Source organism: Platichthys flesus, chromosome 6 (genome assembly GCF_949316205.1).
Source record: "Platichthys flesus chromosome 6, fPlaFle2.1, whole genome shotgun sequence".
In the NCBI taxonomy this organism is placed as follows: Eukaryota; Metazoa; Chordata; class Actinopteri; order Pleuronectiformes; family Pleuronectidae; genus Platichthys; species Platichthys flesus.
The window spans coordinates 11,365,135-11,385,520 of NC_084950.1; the positions used below are offsets into that span (position 1 = coordinate 11,365,135).

At 44.3% G+C, this 20,386-nt stretch overlaps 4 protein-coding genes across 6 annotated transcripts in view; 1 reads left to right on the plus strand and 3 right to left on the minus strand.

Moving 5' to 3' along the window:
* Positions 1–5,465, plus strand: part of frmd4a (FERM domain containing 4A) — a 53,908-nt gene extending 48,443 nt beyond the window's left edge. Inside the window, exons 11-13 of one of the 2 annotated variants that reach the window (XM_062390044.1) lie at positions 444–546; positions 984–1,055; positions 2,089–5,465. In XM_062390044.1, coding sequence (XP_062246028.1) covers positions 444–546; positions 984–1,053 — 173 coding nt within the window. In that variant the 3' untranslated portion in view covers positions 1,054–1,055; positions 2,089–5,465. The remainder of the gene's footprint in view (positions 1–443; positions 547–983; positions 1,056–2,088) is intronic. The other variant, XM_062390045.1, reaches the window with a different exon arrangement.
* Positions 5,466–6,916: 1,451 nt separating this feature from the next.
* si:dkey-30c15.13 (uncharacterized protein LOC558731 homolog) lies at positions 6,917–8,807 on the minus strand. Its single transcript, XM_062390046.1, has 7 exons — positions 8,664–8,807; positions 8,395–8,556; positions 8,202–8,312; positions 8,066–8,122; positions 7,582–7,692; positions 7,271–7,417; positions 6,917–7,152 (listed from the first exon to the last, which is right to left on the minus strand). The coding sequence occupies exons 2-7, from the start codon at positions 8,554–8,556 to the stop codon at positions 7,099–7,101; spliced, it is 642 nt and encodes a 213-aa protein (XP_062246030.1). The 5' UTR covers positions 8,664–8,807; the 3' UTR covers positions 6,917–7,098.
* Positions 8,808–9,478: 671 nt separating this feature from the next.
* On the minus strand, positions 9,479–15,627 carry LOC133955378 (B-cadherin-like). 2 transcript variants are annotated; one of them, XM_062390196.1, is made up of 15 exons: positions 15,211–15,627; positions 14,433–14,510; positions 14,205–14,330; positions 13,964–14,119; positions 13,729–13,870; positions 13,472–13,644; positions 13,257–13,385; positions 12,988–13,173; positions 12,665–12,909; positions 12,427–12,569; positions 12,048–12,272; positions 11,731–11,955; positions 11,482–11,633; positions 10,441–10,578; positions 9,479–10,281 (listed from the first exon to the last, which is right to left on the minus strand). In XM_062390196.1, exons 1-15 carry the CDS (start codon positions 15,256–15,258, stop codon positions 10,027–10,029), a joined length of 2,421 nt encoding a protein of 806 aa, XP_062246180.1. In that variant the 5' UTR covers positions 15,259–15,627; the 3' UTR covers positions 9,479–10,026. The 2 variants fall into 2 exon arrangements, with proteins under 2 accessions (XP_062246180.1, XP_062246179.1); XM_062390195.1 differs by having other exon boundaries at positions 12,665–13,173.
* A 329-nt stretch (positions 15,628–15,956) lies between these two features.
* pdp2 (putative pyruvate dehydrogenase phosphatase isoenzyme 2) lies at positions 15,957–19,998 on the minus strand. Its single transcript, XM_062389001.1, has 9 exons — positions 19,929–19,998; positions 19,428–19,549; positions 19,124–19,339; positions 18,670–18,789; positions 18,299–18,585; positions 17,594–17,699; positions 17,274–17,510; positions 16,875–17,174; positions 15,957–16,771 (listed from the first exon to the last, which is right to left on the minus strand). The coding sequence occupies exons 2-9, from the start codon at positions 19,500–19,502 to the stop codon at positions 16,496–16,498; spliced, it is 1,617 nt and encodes a 538-aa protein (XP_062244985.1). The 5' UTR covers positions 19,503–19,549; positions 19,929–19,998; the 3' UTR covers positions 15,957–16,495.
* Positions 19,999–20,386: the final 388 nt, after the last annotated feature.

Consider the following 20,386-nt stretch of genomic DNA (forward strand, 5'->3'; position numbering starts at 1 on the left):
TAAGTACTCACAATGACGTAGGCCCTGTGCGTAGCCTACGGGGTTACTCTGTCGTAGCTTCGATGCAGAGTCATTCATCGGCCTTAATGTGCTGCCTTGTGCAGGATTGTACTTTGTTATCACATGTGGATTACTAACAGTAACTCAGAACACTACACTCACAAAAGAGCAAAATTACACAAATAGATATCTTTAAAAAAATTCAAAAGGCACAGTTGTGTTTAGATGATATAAAGGTAATATGGGAGTAAATTGCAGTAGTTTTAGACAAATATATGGTGACGCATCATTTTGGATTAAAACTGTAGCTATGCAAGGGGAGAGAAAGTGTAAAAAGTTTTCACTGTGTTTATTTATATTTGTTTGTTTTTATCTCATGCTGCTGTATCATATTCAGCCTGACTAACTGTCCGTGTCCCCCCCCCCCCCCCCCCCCCCCATAGCTGCTTCCCCTCACAGCCAGAGGAGTATGACGCCCTCCAGTGAACACGCAGCAACGCCCACTCCCCCCTGTAGCCCACAGCACATCCTCAACTGGCAGAGCGGGTAAGAGACACACACACACACACACATGAAGCGGCTGAAACAGGGGGACAAAATGATTGAGGATGTGACTTCATCTTAAATTTAGGACCATCTGGATGCTGCCCTCTCAGCTTCCTTCTCACCATCACATCACAATAGCACCCTCTCAAGCTTTGACTGTCTGTTGTGTCTGTGTCAGTTATTCTGAAAACTAAACTCTAATTGAAACCTTTTCTTTCGCACTCAAATCATAACACTCCTCTTGGCTTTTCATGCTATTTGTGTAAATGGTTTTAACACTGCATCTTCACTTCCTCTGGCTTTCGTCCCATCTCTCACAACGTCTGTCCTCACGGAGCAATTTTCTACCACCTAATATTGTCGTTTCTTTTTTCGTCTCTCTCTCTGTCCGTACTAACCCTTCTTTCCTTGTGTGTGTGTCCTCTCTCCTGGTTTAGAGGCACAGCAGACTGCTCTCCTACTGAGGACGTCTGTCAGTCTCCCCCTCAGCCCAGCTCTGACGCATAGAGGTACTGTCTGTGCTTTCGGCCTCCCAGTGGTCTAGACCTAGAGTGTATACTGTTGGGAAGACACAGCAGCAGCATAAGCAGACATTGCAAACAAAAAAGGAACTTTAGGCAAAAATAAATTGGGACAAATTTACACAAGATTGTGGAAATCTGTCTGTACACAATAAATACACGATAAAGATGCTTTCAGACATGCACTGAACTCTGGATTATCTCCTGAAATTATCCAGAGTGGATGTATGTGAGAACACTAATATCCGCCCCCTAGTACAAACCAATGACACAGGTGAGAATAATAAAGATTATGCGTTGATGAGGGTTTTCTAACATGAGACAAACGCGAAACTGAAATAGACAAAGACAAAAAGATTCAAATATCAGGATGAAAAAGTGCCATTCTTGTAGAAGAGGCCGACAAAGACGTTTACTTGAAAATGACAATGAGATTCGAGAGCGTTTGGTGATAAGGGCCGACTGCAGCAGGGTCCATGCATCATGTGCTGCCTCCTATATGCTCTACCCAGGCGCCACCTCTCGCCTCAACGCTCCACAGATTTCCCTGTTGTTCTGAACAGGTCTGACTCAGACAATCGGCTGCGTTCTTTATATAGAAAAAGCCAGAGAATATCCTCACAGTTTATTCCGGACATCTTCATGTTCCTGTCTGAAAACAGCTCGAATGTATCATCGACTGTGCGTGGGCTGACAAACGACGAGGGTTCACAATTTCCCGCTCTGTTGGGTGGAGGTGTGTGTGTCAGGTGCTCGTCTGGCTGCATCTGCATCTGATCTCTGCATGTGCTCTGCTCTGTGTTCTGATAATGTGGCTGATTCCCTACAGGGTTTACTAATAGACAGACTGAACCATGTGCTGAACGTGTGGCACCACGAGAACGTTCTTCTTAAAAACGAATGCTGACATCTAGAAAATCGTGTAGATGATGTTTGTTTTAGATTTGTTTGATTGATTACCTTTGGAAATGAGGAGCTGTCATGTGACGTCAGTGCCATCCTGCTCTCTCTTCCTCCGCAGGTCGTTCAGTGACTGTTTTCTCAGCAGCCCCCTGTGTTCGGAGCTGGCAGACGTGCAGTGGTACGGACACGACAAGGCCAAACCTGGAACCCTGGTCTGAGACCTTCCTTTAGGAGCCGAGAAAAGTCCCGTCGCCCTCTCCTACTGCCTCTCCACTGTCCCTCACTACTACCCATCGACAACCAACAACCTCATCCTTAAAACCCTACAAGATCCTGCCCCGACCGGACTGGTGGACTGGATATGAGCCTTCCTCCTCCTCCTCCTCCCTATATCCCGCCCTTCATCCATTTCCTCTCTTTATTATGCCCCCTCCTCTATCACAGCTCAGCCAGACAGGGACACACTCACTGGGCTCTGATTAGGGCGGATCTCATCAGACAGACTGAGACGTGCCACCTCAGCTGTTGAACTGTTGCCCTGGAGCACCAAGGAGCTCCGTCTGTACCCCCCCCCTCAACGGGACGAGGGGGAAGAAGCGATGGGGATAGAGAGCACAGAAACTCAAACTCAACGAAATTCAACCATCGGCCATTTCCAGGATCCGTTTCATATCTCAACCCCCCCACCCCTAATCTAACAAACTTTAGTGCATTGCCACCAGATCTTTACTGGATTTGAGCCACCAGTTTATAACCCATTCTCTGCCCTCAAACAAACTGTGTTGGTCTTCATTACTCCCATCAGTTGTGTTTGTCTTGTTTCTGTTCGTTCATTTCTCCCTGCGTAATTATAGATAAGAACAGTTGACACCAATTTATCAAAAATCTGGATTAACACACATGACTCTTCGGTTTTTAACCCACAACCAAAGACAACTACTGGATTGACTGGTCACACCTTGGGGATAAGAGCGACTGTGAATTCGCAGGATGGTTTCTGGGACGCTGTCGGGACTATTGACGAGGACTATAGCAATAACAAACATTGTACAAGTCTACGAAGTGGCGTGTCAATCCTGAGTGAACTGGAGCACATGTTCTCGGCCTTGTGATGCCTGGAGTTGAGGCTCCTCAGTGCGTCTCAGGGAGAATATGGTGTTTTGGTTATTGTGTCTGGCATCGAGCTACGTTCTCTGGTCTTTTACACGATTCCACTGTCCATAGCAGTTTGTTTGGCCGCATGGTGGTGGAGGACGAACAGTGCTGGAGCCAGCGCGCGGAGGGTCGTGTTGGAGCTTCATCTTTTAACATGACCACACACGATCACAGTTCCTGCAACGTCTCATTCCAGCTCTCCACATCTGTCATCTCCCTCCCTGACAGTAGGAGATGATGTGGCTGTTGACACCTGCTGGCGTTACTTGTAGTTTGACATTGAGGCTGTTAAGTGATAAATCCCAACAGTGAATCATCTTGTTTTTTATCACTGCTGTCTCCTCTTTGGTCTTGGTTTTATTTAGCAGCTCACGCCACGCTGGGTGTTTGCATCAGTCCCTCTGTAGCGCTGTGTCTTCTCCTCTTTCTGTCCGTCTCTTCAGCATGACAGCAGCATCCTGACTGAACACACACAGTCTGAACTCAGTGCTGGGCAGATCACACGCTGACTGTCAAAATACTTTGCATCTATGGGCACACACGAGTACTAATATATTTGTGCCAAACATGTTACACTTGTACTGTACTTCAGCGCTGGAACGGCAACTTGTTTGAGCTGTAGATCCTTCAAATCCCCACAGTGCATAGACATCCTATTAAACAGCAAGGAAGCAAGATTCTGCTTCACATACGATTTGGCATCAGACGGCCTGTTAAGGAATAAGTCGATTGTACTTTGGTTTTAAAGCACAACGTTAACAGTGTGTGAGGGCTGGAGCTACTACTGTTGTATGTTCTCATTTTCCACTCTCATCTACTGATGAGTTGTATCGAGGTGCAAACAGGCAACTACAAAAGCTAGAACCGCAGACGAGGCATTAAATAATCATATCTTTTACAGCACATAGATTCATTCATAGTTAATATTACCACAGTGACAGGGCAGATGACAAGCCATAATAAGAAGTGAGGGAAAAAGCCTCTTGAGATGGAGCGACTTATTTTATCGCACGTCCCAAACAACAATCACATAATCAGAACAGGGTTAGAAAAGCACACCTGGTTTTGTACAAAGGAAGTTGAGCTGTGCATGTTCTCGCTGTCCCCGAACCAGTTCCCCTTCGCTCCCCAGATCAAGGTTTACCCGTTGTTCCGTCTTTGCCCAAAATGTGAAGATAATGACAGATGACGATTCTGGATAAATCGTGCTTGGGAGCGTCGGCGTGAATCTTGCTCTGTCCCTCGCTGTGGTGTTTCCTTGATGCACAGTAGCTGTAATCGGCCACTTTCTAGACTATTTCCCATGAGCAGGTTTAACCCTCTCTCGTGCCCCCGTGCATGGCTGGTTCTCCGAGAGCTCTCCACCCTCGCCCGCTCAGATTGTTTAGGTCTTTTACCCAGGATTGGAACTAGCACTCGCCAGTTACCATCACTCTATTTAATCGGGAGCTATGACTCCAGTGTATTCAAGGTTGACCCAGCTTTTTTCACTGAGAGTCTGCCTTCAGACTTTGCCCGTGCATGCCATGCAGATCCACTGATATCAACCCTAAACACATCCAGCACCTGAGTTCTTGACGCGAAGATTAGCACGTCTTTCTCCATAGTGTCAGCCCCCCCCCAGCCCCCAGAGGGTCCCGTTCTGACCTTGTGCAAACCTCTGACCTCTGAGCCCGATGTGATGAAGTGTGACGTCCCCTCTGTAGTTCCAAAAAAGCCCATCTTTCCTGTGCTCCATTAAGATGTTTGAGGTTTTTTGTAATACTCCCAAGAGAAGTGAACTAACTTTTATCAGTCTTTTCCTGTATGTGCGGAGGGGCACCGTAAGGTTTTGTGGGGTTTTTAACATTGACATTCATTGTTTTAACAATGTTCCATTTTATATGAATCAGTATTGTTTTTGTTTTTTTAGTTCCGACATTGTAACGACCCTTTCAGGTGCTACAAAATGACCAGTTACTGCTTTGTCACATAGGATCTAGACATCTCTTCACTGTTATCGATAGATTCAATACCAGATGTGCAAAATGAAGCTTATTTTAACAAACCGTTTAATAGTAGAACACTTCCCCTCGCAGACAATAGAGCATGTAACTTGATTTTATCAGTTCTGTTCAACTGTAACAATACATTAAAGGTGTTGTAGGAAAAAATGTGGAATTGATAAGAAAAAAAAACTGAATTCCACAGTTAATTTATTCTTTTTTCTATTAAAAATTTGTATAGTAACTTTACATTTTTCAAAACTGTGTTGTTGGAAATTGATGATGAATTTTCAAGATGAGAAGCCGTGGTGGTTCTTGAGAGTAAGAAAAATAAATTATTGATGAATGTTCTCAAGATGATGCTTTCGTCGGGTTTTTTTTTTCATTGAAAAGCAAAGACAGGAAGTTATTTAATCCCTCACTTCCTCACAGATTAAAAACCTTCCAGGCGCTCAGCTGAGAGGTCAGAGTATCAGTGAGAGTCTCCACATGGAGTCACCACTTCCGCACACACTCACTCTCTTGTCATCACATCCAGGCCCAGTCACTTCCCTCTCACACGCTGACCCTCAGAGGAGGAGAGGGAGGATTTCCTGTGGAGTCAGAACCGAGATACACTCAGAAGAAAGACAGGAGATGTTAGGAAGAGGAAACGACTCATCAGCCAGCAGCGGACCCCCTCATTAAACATCTGGGCAGATTATTTTCCCAAGTCGTGACAGGGGTTGGCTGTAAACACTCTTTCTGTCTGTGACTGCAAACATGGAGCCACTCGAGTGAACATGCAAGGAGACATCTGAGTAAACCGATCACGTCTATGAACACTCATATCACGAAGCCCCAGCGACACAGCTTGTAAACACACACTCAAACAGACGTTGTGAGGTTTCACCATACAGTAAAGTGGTTAATAACAAATGAATCAAATCCAGTTTCTTTCAGGACATCAAACCTCACCATTCTTTTCTTATATTCTGGTCCCGTGTCCGTTCACTAATGAATCCCATGCTAGTCTTTGTACTCGGTGTGTTCCCATAGCAGCTCCACAAACCAGGCAACAGCTGGAAGCTGTTAGCCTGACATGCCGTGAGAAAGTAGCTGCTCTGTGAGGGTTTTTTCTGTTCACTTGCACAAGTCTGTTACCATGTCTGAGTGTGTGTGTGTGTATCTGTGTGTGTGTGTGTGTGTGTGTGTGTGTGCTCTACAGGAGTGCTCTCTGACCTTGCTTTATATTCTTAATGAAATACTCCATCATTTAAATACTCACACACACACACCACATCCTCCACTGTGTCCGTGCAGCCTTGGACATCTATCTTTGTGAGGACCAGCTCACGTTTTAGGGCCATAAATGCTTTTTTAAGTCCTTTCAGATGCTGTTCAGCCTCTAAAAATAGACTGTTACCATTTTATATACGACTAGAATCAGGCTGGGTCTCATGATAAAGTGAGTGAAAGACGTCGTCACCATTTCATATAGATCAATAAACTGATGAGTGCTCTGAACATGATGAAGAAATCAGTGGAGCATGAACCTTTACACTCAGTGATCATCAGATCAGTGAATTATCTCTTCATTTTTAGTCCATCCCATGATGTCCTCTCACATAACCTCATGTAGGTTTCCTGGTTTGAAGAGAATCACTTTTATCCTCTATTCTTACTCTAAATAGAGGAAGTTGATCTGTGAATCTGACATTAACATGAAAAACTGTGGCAGTGCTGCCTCCTAGTGGTGGATATCAGAACAACATGAAACCCACGACAGCTATGTGAATATTCAGTTAAATTATGAGATAGACTAGGTTTGTTTACAGCTGTTTAATGTTATATTTTCTTTTTATAACAGCTTTCAACAGAAAGCTTTATTATGAAACATATTCATCCCAAACAAATCTTAAATCAGGAGTGTTCACACAGTCTCTGATTAACATCAGTAACCAGGATTACACAGGAGGAGTGTCCACACTAGTTTGAATGAAAGAGCTTCACAGACTAAACACCTCTTGGTCCAGTAAAGGTCCATTTGTTTCATCCGGATCCTGTCCAGAGAAAAGAATCTGACGTTAACTCCAGCCTGAACAGTGTTCTGTCTATCTATGGTTTTACTGGTGTATTGAGCCAATTCCTCCTTCATACATCCTGTCCTACTTTATTTACCTGTGTGAGCCGGTTGTAGGCCTGAGCCTGAGGAGCAGAGTAGCGACGCAGGCCTCTCCAGGACAGGAAGAGAATGTAGAGTGACGACAGAAAACAGAAAACACTGAAGGCTACAGAAGTTCCCCTCGCAACATAAGAGCCGGCACGCTGGTGACAACAGGGAGCGAGTGAGAAAGACAATTACACACTGATCAGAAAGCAGTGATTTCCACACATACAGTGTATCGTCCAAGAGGAGTGGTGGATTCCCTCAAAAACAGATCTCAACACATTTCCTTGTTAAAAAGGAATAACTTGAACTGCAAAGGTACCTGTTGGCTCGTGGTGAGAGGAGCAGGGTGTGTGAACGTGAGACTGTTGGCCAGGAGAGCAGAGAATCCAAACAGAAGACTGAAGACGTTCAGAGCCATCAGGAGGATGATCTGTGTGGAGTCAAGACGCAAAATCAAGTGAGTTGATACAAGAGTCCGACTGGTGTATTGTACATGTGAGCCTTTAACAGATGGATGCACTTGTATGAAAACTTTTTATTTTGCAGGATAACCAATGCAGAATTGTTTTGCTTATTAAAAAATTAGCAAAATTATATGGAACAGTAAAAAAAAACTGTTCCATATAATTGTTTGTTTTTGTGTTTTCTTTTTATTTACAATTATTTGTAATAAAGTTTATTGCTGAACTGTAACTTTTATTTATTCCTAATTATCAGTATTGCCATCAGGCCTCAAAATTCCTTATTGGTCGGAGTCTCGTTGATGTACAAAATAATGACACAAGAAATGATTAAACATTTACCTTTAGTTTTGTGGCTTTTCTCTGAACCTCCATTGCCAGACATCCTGCAGCCACGTACTGTAACAACACAACAGTTAAGACCCGGTGTCTGACTCTGAGTCAGTCTGAAATATTCACATTGTGAACGTGAACTCACAGATAGGCTCGACCACACAGGCGTTGTCATGGCGATGGCGCAGTTGTAGCCCACACAAGCGTGAGTGACTGTGGTGAGAACGCACACTAACGCACTGAGGACTTGAACCACCTGAGGGGGAACAGGGAGCATGAGGCAGGTCAGACTGGTTCACTGCTGATACACATGTGTTGACCAGTGTGTGGCACCTCACCCCGCTGACTAGAAGCCTGGTGTTGACCACAGTCCCGAACCAGCGATGGATCCTAGCATTGTCCAGCTCCACCTGACCACCGGCCTGGGCCTGTGGGCTGGTCGTGGGTGTCTCTTTAAAGAACACCTGGTACAGCCCCTCCTGAAACATGTTCTGTGTCATCTGTAGAGGAACACAAAAGGAAAGTCAATGCTGAGGAGCCAAACCCATTTACTGCTCCGACGTACTTCATTCAGATTCACTTGATGTCAGCCTGAGAGGCCACTTACCTTCCCCGAGAGCTTTAACTCATGAATCCATAGGCCCTCATGTCCTCCTTTACCCTCATCTGACCAGACTAAGAAACATTTAAACTTCTAAACACCTTCCCCCTCTCTGCTGCCTCACTCGTCAGGGAACCACAGAGAGGCAAAGTTCACTGGAGCCGGTTGATAGTGAACGGTTAAAGTTCACTAAGAGGTGGAGCGACTTGTTACTCACTTTGTATTTAGCTGCTATCTCCCCGGAGATCCATGACTGGATCACTCACACACAGGAGAGAGGAGATCAGGGCGCTGGTCAATGCCCTGCAGCAGTGACCTGAGGTTATAGGATCATAATATAATATGACTTTCACATTGAAACAACAGTTAATCAATACTGTCCAACTTTCCTGTATAAATATAGAATTTATAAGGATTGGAGATCAACCATTGTAAGAGGATGAGGGACATGTGTATTTGACATAAATTAAACTATTTCACTGTGATACATTCTCACCTTCTAGTTGAGGGAAATGGAATTGAACAGATTGAAAACATCCGAGATCTGCAATTAGTTTTGTTTGGGAGGAGGGCTCACAAATTTCATACACTGAACAATTTTAAATTTGTTTTGTAGTTTATTTTGTTTTGTAGTTTATTGCCAACTCCCTGAAAAGTGTTTATTGTGTGTGTTTTTAATAGCTTTGTGGATAAAGTCATGTTTTCACGTTGAAAATTTGTATAAATACTGTCTGTTCCAACTATCAACTCCCCCACCTACATTGTTGTACAGACAAATCAAATCAACATTTACAAATAAAAACTTTATTCGATCGCATGAATCACAGTAAAAATTAAATACAGACTATGAGGGTGAAATGATTCAGTAAAAGCAAAAGCCTATTTTAAAAAATTACAGCAATACAAAGATAAAAAAAGATCATCTTGATTTTTAGCTAGTGTCTTTGGTACTTCTAACTGTTTGTTGAGCGGCAAAAAATGTATTTGTGGCATTCAGCTCTTTGCATGCAGATATTCCTTAATTATTATAAAATTATTGTTGACATAACTTCTCCATAGATGCTGAGGTGGAGTCTGATGTTGAGGCTGCGTAAGGTTTCAACACTGGGCCTCCAATGCAGGGAACTCTTAGCCCCACAGACTAAATGAAATAGAAATTACGTTTACTTTAAAATGTGCAATCAAACAAATGAAACAAAATAGCTAACTTGACATGATCACAATAGGGACACAATTAAAACCACTATTAAACTGTATTTAGTCAGTAAATGCCATTAATTGTGTGGTAAACAAACGTGGAGAGCAGTGTGAGGATGTTGGGCAGATGGACCCAAAGCTGGAGGATCCTTGTTAAACGCGCCCAGGCCCGTCAGACCCATTCTGTTTTTCCCGGCAGTGTTTCTGTGTCTTCGTCGTCCTCCTCTGTCCCACGAGTGTACAGGTCAGCCAACCTGTTGAAAAGGGGCCCCCACTGACTCAGGCTCCGAAAGTCCTGCTCCTCATCCGAGTCTGAGGAGGTGAGGGAACTGAGCGAACTCGCCTCAGAGCTGACTCCTTCGTAGTCAAACACCAGGAGAGAGTCAAAAGGAGGAGCTGTGGGGTCACTGTCAGCCGCCTGCAAGTTCTACAGGGGGGAGTCAGGGAGATGATGAGCTCCCACACACATACAACAGACATCTTTAATAATGGACTACACCTGGCGTTGATACAAAACAGCAGATCTTTACACGCTTAACCAAGTTATCCCGGTAAGAAGCTCTTTACATTTTTCAGCATCACTCACGTTTTCAATAAATGTACATATCTCCTCATTGGCTTGGGGCAGGAGACGGTAGCAGGGTCGGCTCTGGACGGTCGGGAAGACGTCAGTGACCTTGTGATAGTTATCGGGCCGCTTCTGAAGCTGGCTCAGGTCAAAGTCCTGGAGGAGTAGAGAGGAAACACACATTCAGTCATTCACCGATATCTCATCTCAATAACTCACTGTGAATAAACAAAGAGTGGCTTCAACCAATTAGCCTCACAACTCATCTCACCTGAAGGTAGATGTGGTTTAAAGGTTCAGTGTGTAACATTTAGTGACATCTGGTTGTCAAGTTGTACGTTGCAGCTGAATGCCCCTCACCTTAAAAACCCTGTGGTAACCTTCAGTTGTCATAAAAACTCAAAAGGTGTTTAGTTTGTCTAGTCTGTAGAGAGGACCTGCTCCCAATGTAAATATAATTCATTTAAATATAAAGGGCCCATTTCAGGGTACAGAAAACAAAATTATACTAATATAATTATAACACACTAGTGAAAAGAACACAAGGATTATTTTGTATTCAATTTCTGCCAATAGATCCCTTTCACTTAAATCTTGCACACTGGACCTTTAATACAATCATAATCTGTAGGAGCCGTTATGCGATGTGTTATTTTGACCACTAGGGGAGGTGTAGTTTCTTTTCTGTCTAGTTATTTCAGTGGAGCACTTGATTTATATCAGAGCCAATTCGTTTTGAGACGGAGGTGCTGGAGACAAGGACAAACTTGGACCTTATCTCATCATTTTAGAATCTGTTATTCATGATATTTATGTCTTCTGTGTGTGTCATTATTTTACCTCAGTTGCCCCCCAACCTTCCCTGTTAATCAAGGTCATGTTGGCATATGTGTAACAAGCGTGCAAAGCAAGGCTCCAATTCTATGCCAAAAAATATTATATTATATATTATTTTGATTCTTTAAATAAAAGTCAGCCGTAAATGAACCATGGGAAACATCTTGTATAAGACGTCTTGAATTAAGATTTGTAATGTCTTTGTCTTCTCTCCTTCCCTACCTGGTCTTCTTCCCCTCCTCCCTCTTCATCATAGAGGAAGATGTTGTCCCTGGGCAAATCTTCAAGGTGACGGAAGTCCTTCACCGAGCTCCTCCTCCTCCTCCTCCTTCTCCTCAGCAACACCAGCAGCAGCAGCGACAGCAGAAGCAGCACTGAGGTTTAGGGGCAGAAATGTGAGAAACTAAAGATGCTATAGTGAACAAAAACAAATGTCGGATTTAGTGTTAGTAAGAAAGACCTGCTACGTACATAAAAGACCAAAAATCACTCCCAGAACTGAAGTTGCGTGAGAAGAGATGTGCAGACGAGGGGCAGAATGTGAGAGGAGGCAGGTGGAACTGGCTCCTTCACACTGGCACACCTCCACAGCCAGTGTGCTGTCTTGGTAGAGCATGCCCACATCATAGATACGCATCAGAACATGGTAGTCACCAGGCGACAACTCCCGCTTGGGGGCCAGAGCTGCCACGCTACCTGCGAGGGGGCAATAGATGGAGCATTAACACCACAGGGGGTCAAATCACACCTTCTACATCTCATCACTGTTATTTTTTTAGTGGAGTTACTGGTGGAGTTGGTGCTAATGGTCCAGTTGATCTTGTGCTCTCCTTGAAGCTCCACGATGAAGGGTCCAGCGTGACCCGGTCCGTCGAGGTCCCTGATGTCCAACCAGGCAGGGGCCGGGTCCTTGTTGCACAGAGTGGCTGTTCTCTGTCTGATCACAGGACGGTGGTCGTTCACGTCCAGTAAGGTCACGACCACGGCTCCTGTCCCGGTGGCTGGGACAGTGTCTGGAAGCAGAGAAGAAGAAAGACTCAGCATCACTCATTTTACTATCATTGTTCTGGGGGACCAAGGGCAAAGGGATTAAAATGTTCAAAGTGAATCTTGATTTCCCATCGAATAAAACATTGAAAAGAAAATTTAGAAATTGAAAATGGTTACCGTTGTCATAGCCCAAAATCAGGACTGTGTATTTGCCGTCTTTGACAGAATGGGACTCTCTGTCCATGCTGCCTCTTACTTTGACCAGGCCGGTGTCTTTATCGATACTCAGCCAATGGGCAGTGTCATTGTGTATTTTATATCTGGAAGCAGGAGAAAAAGTAACAGTGTTCATGCACAGAAACCCACAACATAAATGTGTCGACATGTGAACAGTGTGCACGTGTGTGTCCATCACCTCACGCTCTGTGTCCTGGCTGTATCTGGGTCCTCAGCTCTGACGCCGGCCACAGAGCTCCCGGCCCTCACGTGCTCCGAGACGCTCACCAGGATCTCGGCTGGACTGAAGACAGGAGGCTCGTTCTGGTCCTCCACCGTCACGGTGACGATGGCCGTCGAGGTCCACGTCGGCCCGGATGGCGGCGCCTCGTTAGTCACCGACACCAGCAGAGTAAATTCAGGAGTGCTCTCAAAATCCAGCTCCTGGGAGTAAGACGGAGAGGAAGGAAGTAAGTATAGCGACTCATGTAAGTTGGGTAGAGCTACAAGCAGTTGGCCGACCTTGGCTGTTTTGATGATTCCCTCCATTTTATTGGCGCCTGTGGTGACGTTGAAGTGTCCGCACTCGTTGCCGGCGATTATTGAATATTTGGTGTTGGCGTTGGGAGATCCCGGCTCGTCCTTGTCTGTGACCTTTAACCTTATGACCTCCGCCCCGGCTGCATTTTCAGGGACGGATGTGGAAATCTGAGGTGGAATCAAGACAACGATAATCAATGAAGTCACAAATTTAAAAATAATTTAGATTTTGAAATACATTTCCAACTCACAGCTGTGACGGTGAACTCTGGAGGGTTATCGTTGCTGTCTGAGACGCTGATGATGACAGTGCAGGTGGCCGCCAGCCCCTCCCCCTCCATGTCAGCAGCCTCAATGGTCAGCTTGTACTGCGGCTGGGTCTAGCACAGGGAGGGGAGTTTAGGAGGGAAGTGAGGGATGAGACAAGAAAGAACAGAGCGATTTTCATACTGTTTTTCTACTCTACCTCTCTGTCCAGGCCTCCTGCTGCCACACTGATCAACCCGCTCAAAGGGTTTATGGTAAACATGTCCCCTCTGGGTATTTGAGGCGTCTGATTCTTTATCTGATACTTTATTATTGCATTGCTCATCTCTGGGTCGTCTTTATCCTCCGCCGTCACCTTTAACACGGATTCCTCTGTTGGCAGCAAAACACAAGGGGCTTGAAATACACCGGTAAGGAGTTAAAGTAGAGTTGAGAAGCTTTCGAGGCTTTTCTCACCGACTTCAGCGCTTTCGCTCACTGTGCCGTAGAAATGCTTCTGAGTGAACTGTGGAGCGTTGTCATTCTGGTCGATGACGTTGATGACAATCTCCATGGGCTCCTCAGCTATGGTCTTCTCATTCATTGCGTGGGCCCACAGCTGCAACACACAGCACATACAGTATATTCTGATAGCACAAGGATGTAGACATGTTGCCGTGGAAAATGAGGTTGTTCTTTTGTTTCAGCTCACAATGTATTTGTCCGTCTTCTCCCTGTCTAATGGCTGGGTCACGTACAGAACCCCAGATCGCCGATCGACAGTAAAAACCCCCTCAGGACGCTGATCCGCCCCCGCCCCAGTGATCTTGTACGTTATCGCCACCTTCTCGTCATTGCTGGATTTGATCTAAGGCACAGTCATACAGGTATTTCAGTCAAGAGAGACAAATGCATTCAAAACTGATTAACTCATATATTGCCGCTGCATTTACCTTCACCATGTATTTGGGAAATGGACCCCTGTCGTTCTCGGGGAAGTTAATCGCAGGAATGACCCACTCCCTCTTCATCCGTTTCAAACTGCCGGCTACATGTTGAAAATCAAAGGAGGGGAGATGCTGGAGGCCCACAAAGGAAATGGAGAAATCATAAACATTTAATTTAGATCAGAGTTAATCCAATAAAGGAATAAAAAAAAAATAAGAAAAAGATAGATTTACCTCAAGGTTTTCATAACAGTTGTCTGTTTTGTTCAAGCAGCGTGGTTGAATCCCTGCTGTAGCCAGAACAGCTAAACACTGAGAATCAGACATTAGCCAAATGTAACATCCACACCATAACATATTGTAACATATATATTTGACATTACTTCTGTACTATTTTACATTAAAATACATATTATTTTACACAAAGTAATTGGTGTTAAATTATTTTCAGTCTTAAAAAGGTCAAAATGTTTTACAAGATTCGAGGATAAATTGAACAGACTCTCACACACTTGAATACCTGCCTGCTTACTTCTGCACAGTCTGTAATATATTGAACTTATTTGTCTACTTTTTTTAGTTTATTCTTTTTTGTGGATTTTATTTTGTTGTATTTTTACAGTTGTACTTTAGCTTCCCATCTCTATCTGTTAATTGCATGTTCTTTTGCTTTATCTTTCCCATTATTTCTCTACTTCATATGTTTGCCACGGACCAAACACTAAAGCAAAAGTCTAATTAAAAAAACTACTTGCCGATAAATCTGATTGTAAAAACCTACATATACTGTGTATGCACAAATACACCTTAAATAGGATTGTACAAAATAAAAGGTTTGCTTTACTGAAAAAAACTGCTATAAACTTAGATTAAAAAAATATCTAGTAAAAAATGTGTTTTTGCATTTTTTTCTTACTGTATGTGGAAGTTCGAGGTCTTCATCACAAAGACAAAGACTAAAATAAAATAAAAACAAAAAACTGCCCTTTTTGCTCTCTTGTCAAACACTCACCTGGACGAGGCACAGCACCAAAATCACCACCAAACTCCTGCTGCTCATTTTCTCCTTCAGAATAGAAACCCAAGAGATCTGTTCTCCACCGTCACTGCACCAAACGTCCACTTGATCTGATTCTTTTTCTTTTTTACTGGTTTTACACCTTCAGGATTCCTCAGTCAATATAATTTAATTAATTCAGCATTTCCCCGACCAAATCCAGTCACCATTATTCCTTCTTCAAGCTGCCTGTGGCATCACTGATCATGTTGCTCCTGTTGAGGCCGAGTGGTTGTTTGATTTTATCAGTAAAAAAAAATTACGCTGAGGGTGCAGTTCAGGCACCATGAAGTAATGCAGGTGTGTGTGTTTATGCAGGTGATGCTTTGCCCTCTCACCTTTTAAAAAATAATTAGTTTCTGCCCATTTGTTTTAATAACCTGTGAAATTCTTCCTTGGTAAATGAGGAACTTCAGAAAGACACACAACACTAGCAGCATGCATTGAAATATATAAATCCGCTTTGATTTGACTGGTTAGACAATTGGACCGTTGGGCTGAACTTTTGTGTGTGTTTACCAAACACTGGCGTCTCACATGACACTGACGTGATGGATACGATCGCTGTTTATTTTGAAAACCGTTTGCCGTTCAGCTTAAACACATCACATTCTCTATACTTAGACAAAAGTAAGTCAGCCTCTGTGTTTCATTGCTTTTTATCCTAAATGTCATTGTGGTTAAAAATCACTCAGGAAGTGTAAAATTTCACATTTCTTTAATATGAAGCATGTGCACATCTCGCCCAGTATCAACTTAAATACATCTGACATCACATTATAGACAGCACACTTCTACAAAGTTTTCAGTATACTTCACATTTTACAAAGAGGTAAACAGGACATAACAAGACAAAGATGGATTGTCTAAAGCAACTGTGCAAGACAAAAGAAAAAGGGAGTGTGTGTGTGCAATATTCTGTATCTTTGTATTTACTCTCAACATTTCAACTTACATCACAACGTAGAAATAAAATGTCCTTCATGAATACACAGAGTACAAAAACTTGTATTTTGAAATGTTAAAACGCTGCAAACATGAACATGTGACCTCTGTAAAATGTATGGAACAGTGATATTCAAAGAAAGTAGCTGTACACTATACGAAGCTGTAACTTGTCCCTTCATATTAAAAGCATCTATATATCAATGTATGTAACAGGTTGTAATGATGGACCTTTTCATCCCTGACAATAGTTTATCTCTCTCTCTGCCCACCATTGTAAGAAGAAATGATTCTGTTAGCTGTGGTCAGGTCGGGGCAGGTCGGAGTTCAGATACACCACAGTCACGGTGATGTCGTCCCTGTACATTCGAGCCAGGTCCTCTGGGAGAGAAAGCATAGAGGCCAGTCTCCCCTGGCAGAGCTCTCCGTACTCCCCTGTGCCGAGGGCATGTCGGATGAGGTGCGTGGAAGAGTTGGTGTCCAGGGCGGGGGAGGCCCGGGTCCGGCGTTTCAGCAAGAGTTCAAGCATGTTACCCAATTTCAGCCGCTTCTCAGACGAAGAAACTGGAGCCTGGGAAAAAAGAAAGGAAACAACAGAGGAAATGTTTGAGAGGTTTATATAAAAGCTATGCTGGGAAATCAAAATACTCGTCACCATCACTCGGCAAACTGACCTGCAGGTGAATCCCACTCAGGTGCTCTCCAACCAGTCGCACAGCCTCCTCGTTTCCCAGTTCATCCCACAGCCCGTCGGTGCCGAGGATCAGGAAGCGGTCCTGAGGTCTGAGCTTGTGATACGTTATCTCAGGTATCACGTCCAGGTAGGGGGGAGTTAGGTAGTTAGGTGGAGTGTACTGGTACAGGTTGAGAGAGTCCAGATCCACTCCAGATTCCAGATTGGCCAAAATGCTCTGCTGCAACTCATAGCTCCACTTGAATCTCACGTCACCGAAAGCACGCAGGGGCATCAGAACCTGTCGACGGCAGAAAGGTTTACAAACCAGTGACCATACTGTCACAATTTAACTGTCAACTCTCTGTACAGTGCCAGTTAAATCATAAAGATCTCTCACCCCCAGCAGTCTATCGTCTGTGACCACCGTGTGGCTCTCTGAGGGAGGGTGCTGGGCTTTGATTCGCTCCATCTCAGTCTGGTTTTGCGAGTTATGGTCCTGTGACAGGGGTAAAGCACTCCATGAGCCGTCCTCCTCCAGCACCCCCAGTACTGCTCGGCAGTCGCCAGCATTAGCCACGTGGATCCCATCTGTGCCAACGTGAGCCACAAGGGCGGTGCAACCGGCGAACGCCACCTGAGCAGTTGACGATGCAATGCGTGTTAATGTTGAGTGAGCTTGAAAACACTGAAGCAGCTAAAAAAGGTTGATGTTATTACCTGGATGGCCGTGCTTTTCATCAGGTCGTTGGAAAGAGGGACTTGTGCCTCCAGGGAGATGTCAGCGTCGAGACGCTTGAAAGCACATTCCAGAGCATCAAAGGGGCTGAAAGGAAAGAAAGAAAAGATCCTCGTACATTTGTGGAGAAACAAAGCTTGTGCAGATGCCTCCACACAGGGTCCAACACATCCCTGAAGGATTTGACAAGCATGAAAATGATTTGAAATCATATGTTTAGGCCTTCGCAGTCACCAGAACGCAACCAAATAAACAACAATCTTTTTTAGCAAAATGCTAGAAAGTGCTTTCAACGGCCATCATCACAGCAACAATTGAGATACTTCAATGAGGGTCTTCTAGAAAATTGTTGTTCAATCTCTCCAGTACAGTTTCAGTAGAATCAATGTCAAGGTGCATTGAAGCTGCTCTGGTATCATGTGGTGCGACAAAGCAATATTATGTTTTGGTTTTTCCTCTCATTTGTCACTGTCTGTATAGTTACATATACACCCACCCACCCACCCACCCACCCACCCACACACACACACACACACACACACACACACACACACACACACACACACACACACACACACACACACACACACACACACACACACACACACACACACACACACACACACACACACACACACACACACACACACACACACACACACACACACACACACACGTAAACTTACCTCATGCCGTCACCATGCTCCTCACTCTCCAGTAGATCTTGCCAGAAGACTCTGAGGTGGTTGATGTAGAGCGAAGCTGAGTCACGATAGTTGAAGTCAGCATGGTGTTTGTACCACTGCAGGATAGGAGGAACAGGTCGGCCGTACTCCATGCTGTTCTCAAGCTCCTCCAAGCTCCTCTTGGGCATCATTGCGACTGCGATGTAGTACAGTAGTCGCTCACTGACAGCCTGGGCGCACGCCCAGCCACCATGACCGTCAAACACTCCAAAGAGCATGCCCTTCGACTAGACAAGAAAAAACAAAAGGCATTTTACAAAAGAGGGGGGATAGCGAGCTGATTGCACCAGCAGAGGAGAGAAGATGCAAACCTGGAGGCAGGTGGCTGCACTGCGACGGTCCTCATTTGGCGTGTTAGCAGCGAGCTGGTTACTCTCAAACTTGGTCACAGAACTGAGGCCCCTGCCATCAAACTCTGGCAGATTCACAATCTAGAAAAGACATGGACAGATACTGAATGTACATACAAATATCTTAGTTAAAAAAAGAAACTGAGGTTGGAAGCAAAACATATTTCACCCTGCTCCTCCCTCACATACTGCAGCTTCGATATCCAAATAGTATGTTGTCCTGAAGGGAGGTGTTAGGTTAATTGGAGACTCTAAATTGAATGTAGCTGTGAATGCAAGTGTGAATGGTTGATCGTCTCTGTATGTCCGCCCTGTGATGGCCTGGCAACCTGTTTGCCTCTGGCATGGCATCAGCTAGAAAAAGCATTATGCATGATATATGCATCCTGAAGACAGATATATAGATGTGCATTACCTGCTCATTAGATCGCAGGATATTGTTGACCTGGAGCCGGTTGAGCTGGAGGTCTAGATCCTGATTAGTCGAGAAGCGCCGTCCTCTCTGAGACCAGCCTGCTGAGCCCTCACCACTGGAGCGCAGGTGGACGGATCTGAAGGTTGTCCAGGATGAGAAGGTACAGCGGTGGGCTGGTGGAGGCTGAGAGGAGGGGAGTGCTACAAGGTGGACATGCTGCATGGGAAACAGGTGATGACAACATAAGAATGTAACCCACCTCAGATCAGGCTTGGATGAACCAGACGTGTGTCAGGATACAAACCTGCAGGGGGCTGGTAGAAGACAGTGTGTAGCTGGAGGCTCTTTGAAGGATGCTGGCGTACACACGACCAGACATCTCTACCGCAGCTCTGAGTGCTGAGCTGCTCAATCCCCCGGTGCTCTCTACATCAGGGGAAACGTAAATAGATGGGTCATGATCACATACCTGATAATCAATTAGCTCACACAGTTAGCTTGCGAGCTGGGAGTAGCCAGCTTCAACTGTACACGACAGACCACGTGTTAACATCCAGCAGCTAACTAGCCTCACTGACACTGTTGTGTATACGTGTGAACCGGTGTGAACTCACAACACGACTCAGCTGTCAACACGAAGAACATGCAGTTAGCTTGCTAGCTAGCTAGCGCCTGCGCTAACGTGTATCATACGAGCTACACACGTTCCGTCAAACCCTGTACTTCAGTTGAATATGTGCCCACGTTGTGGAGCAGCGGAAACATTTAAGTGACATAGTGAACATTGAGTTAAACACATTCTTACAAACTTAGTAATTACGAATGAATCAATGCAGGTCGACAGGCACCGGCTCCGTACGTCACAGTGACGTAGCACAACGTCTGACGTAGGCACCCGACTCACTGCTGTAGGGTTAATGCGTAAGTTTATATATTATATTTTATTATATTATATTATATTACATTATATCATGTAATATTATATTATATTAAACTCTATCATATTATATTAGACTGTATTATACTAAACTATATCATGTTATATTTAACTATAATATATCATATTATATCTCGTTATTATATATTTTTCAAGTTGTGCATCAGTGTGGACTGAGGAATTCTTTCTGACAACAGTGTTTCAATGTATCTGGGTTTGTATTTTTTCCTGACAGAGTAAACATCTTGTCGAGATATTGTATATTTCACTCACTGTTGAATTTGCCAGACGCACACACCTGCATTAACTATATATATATATATATA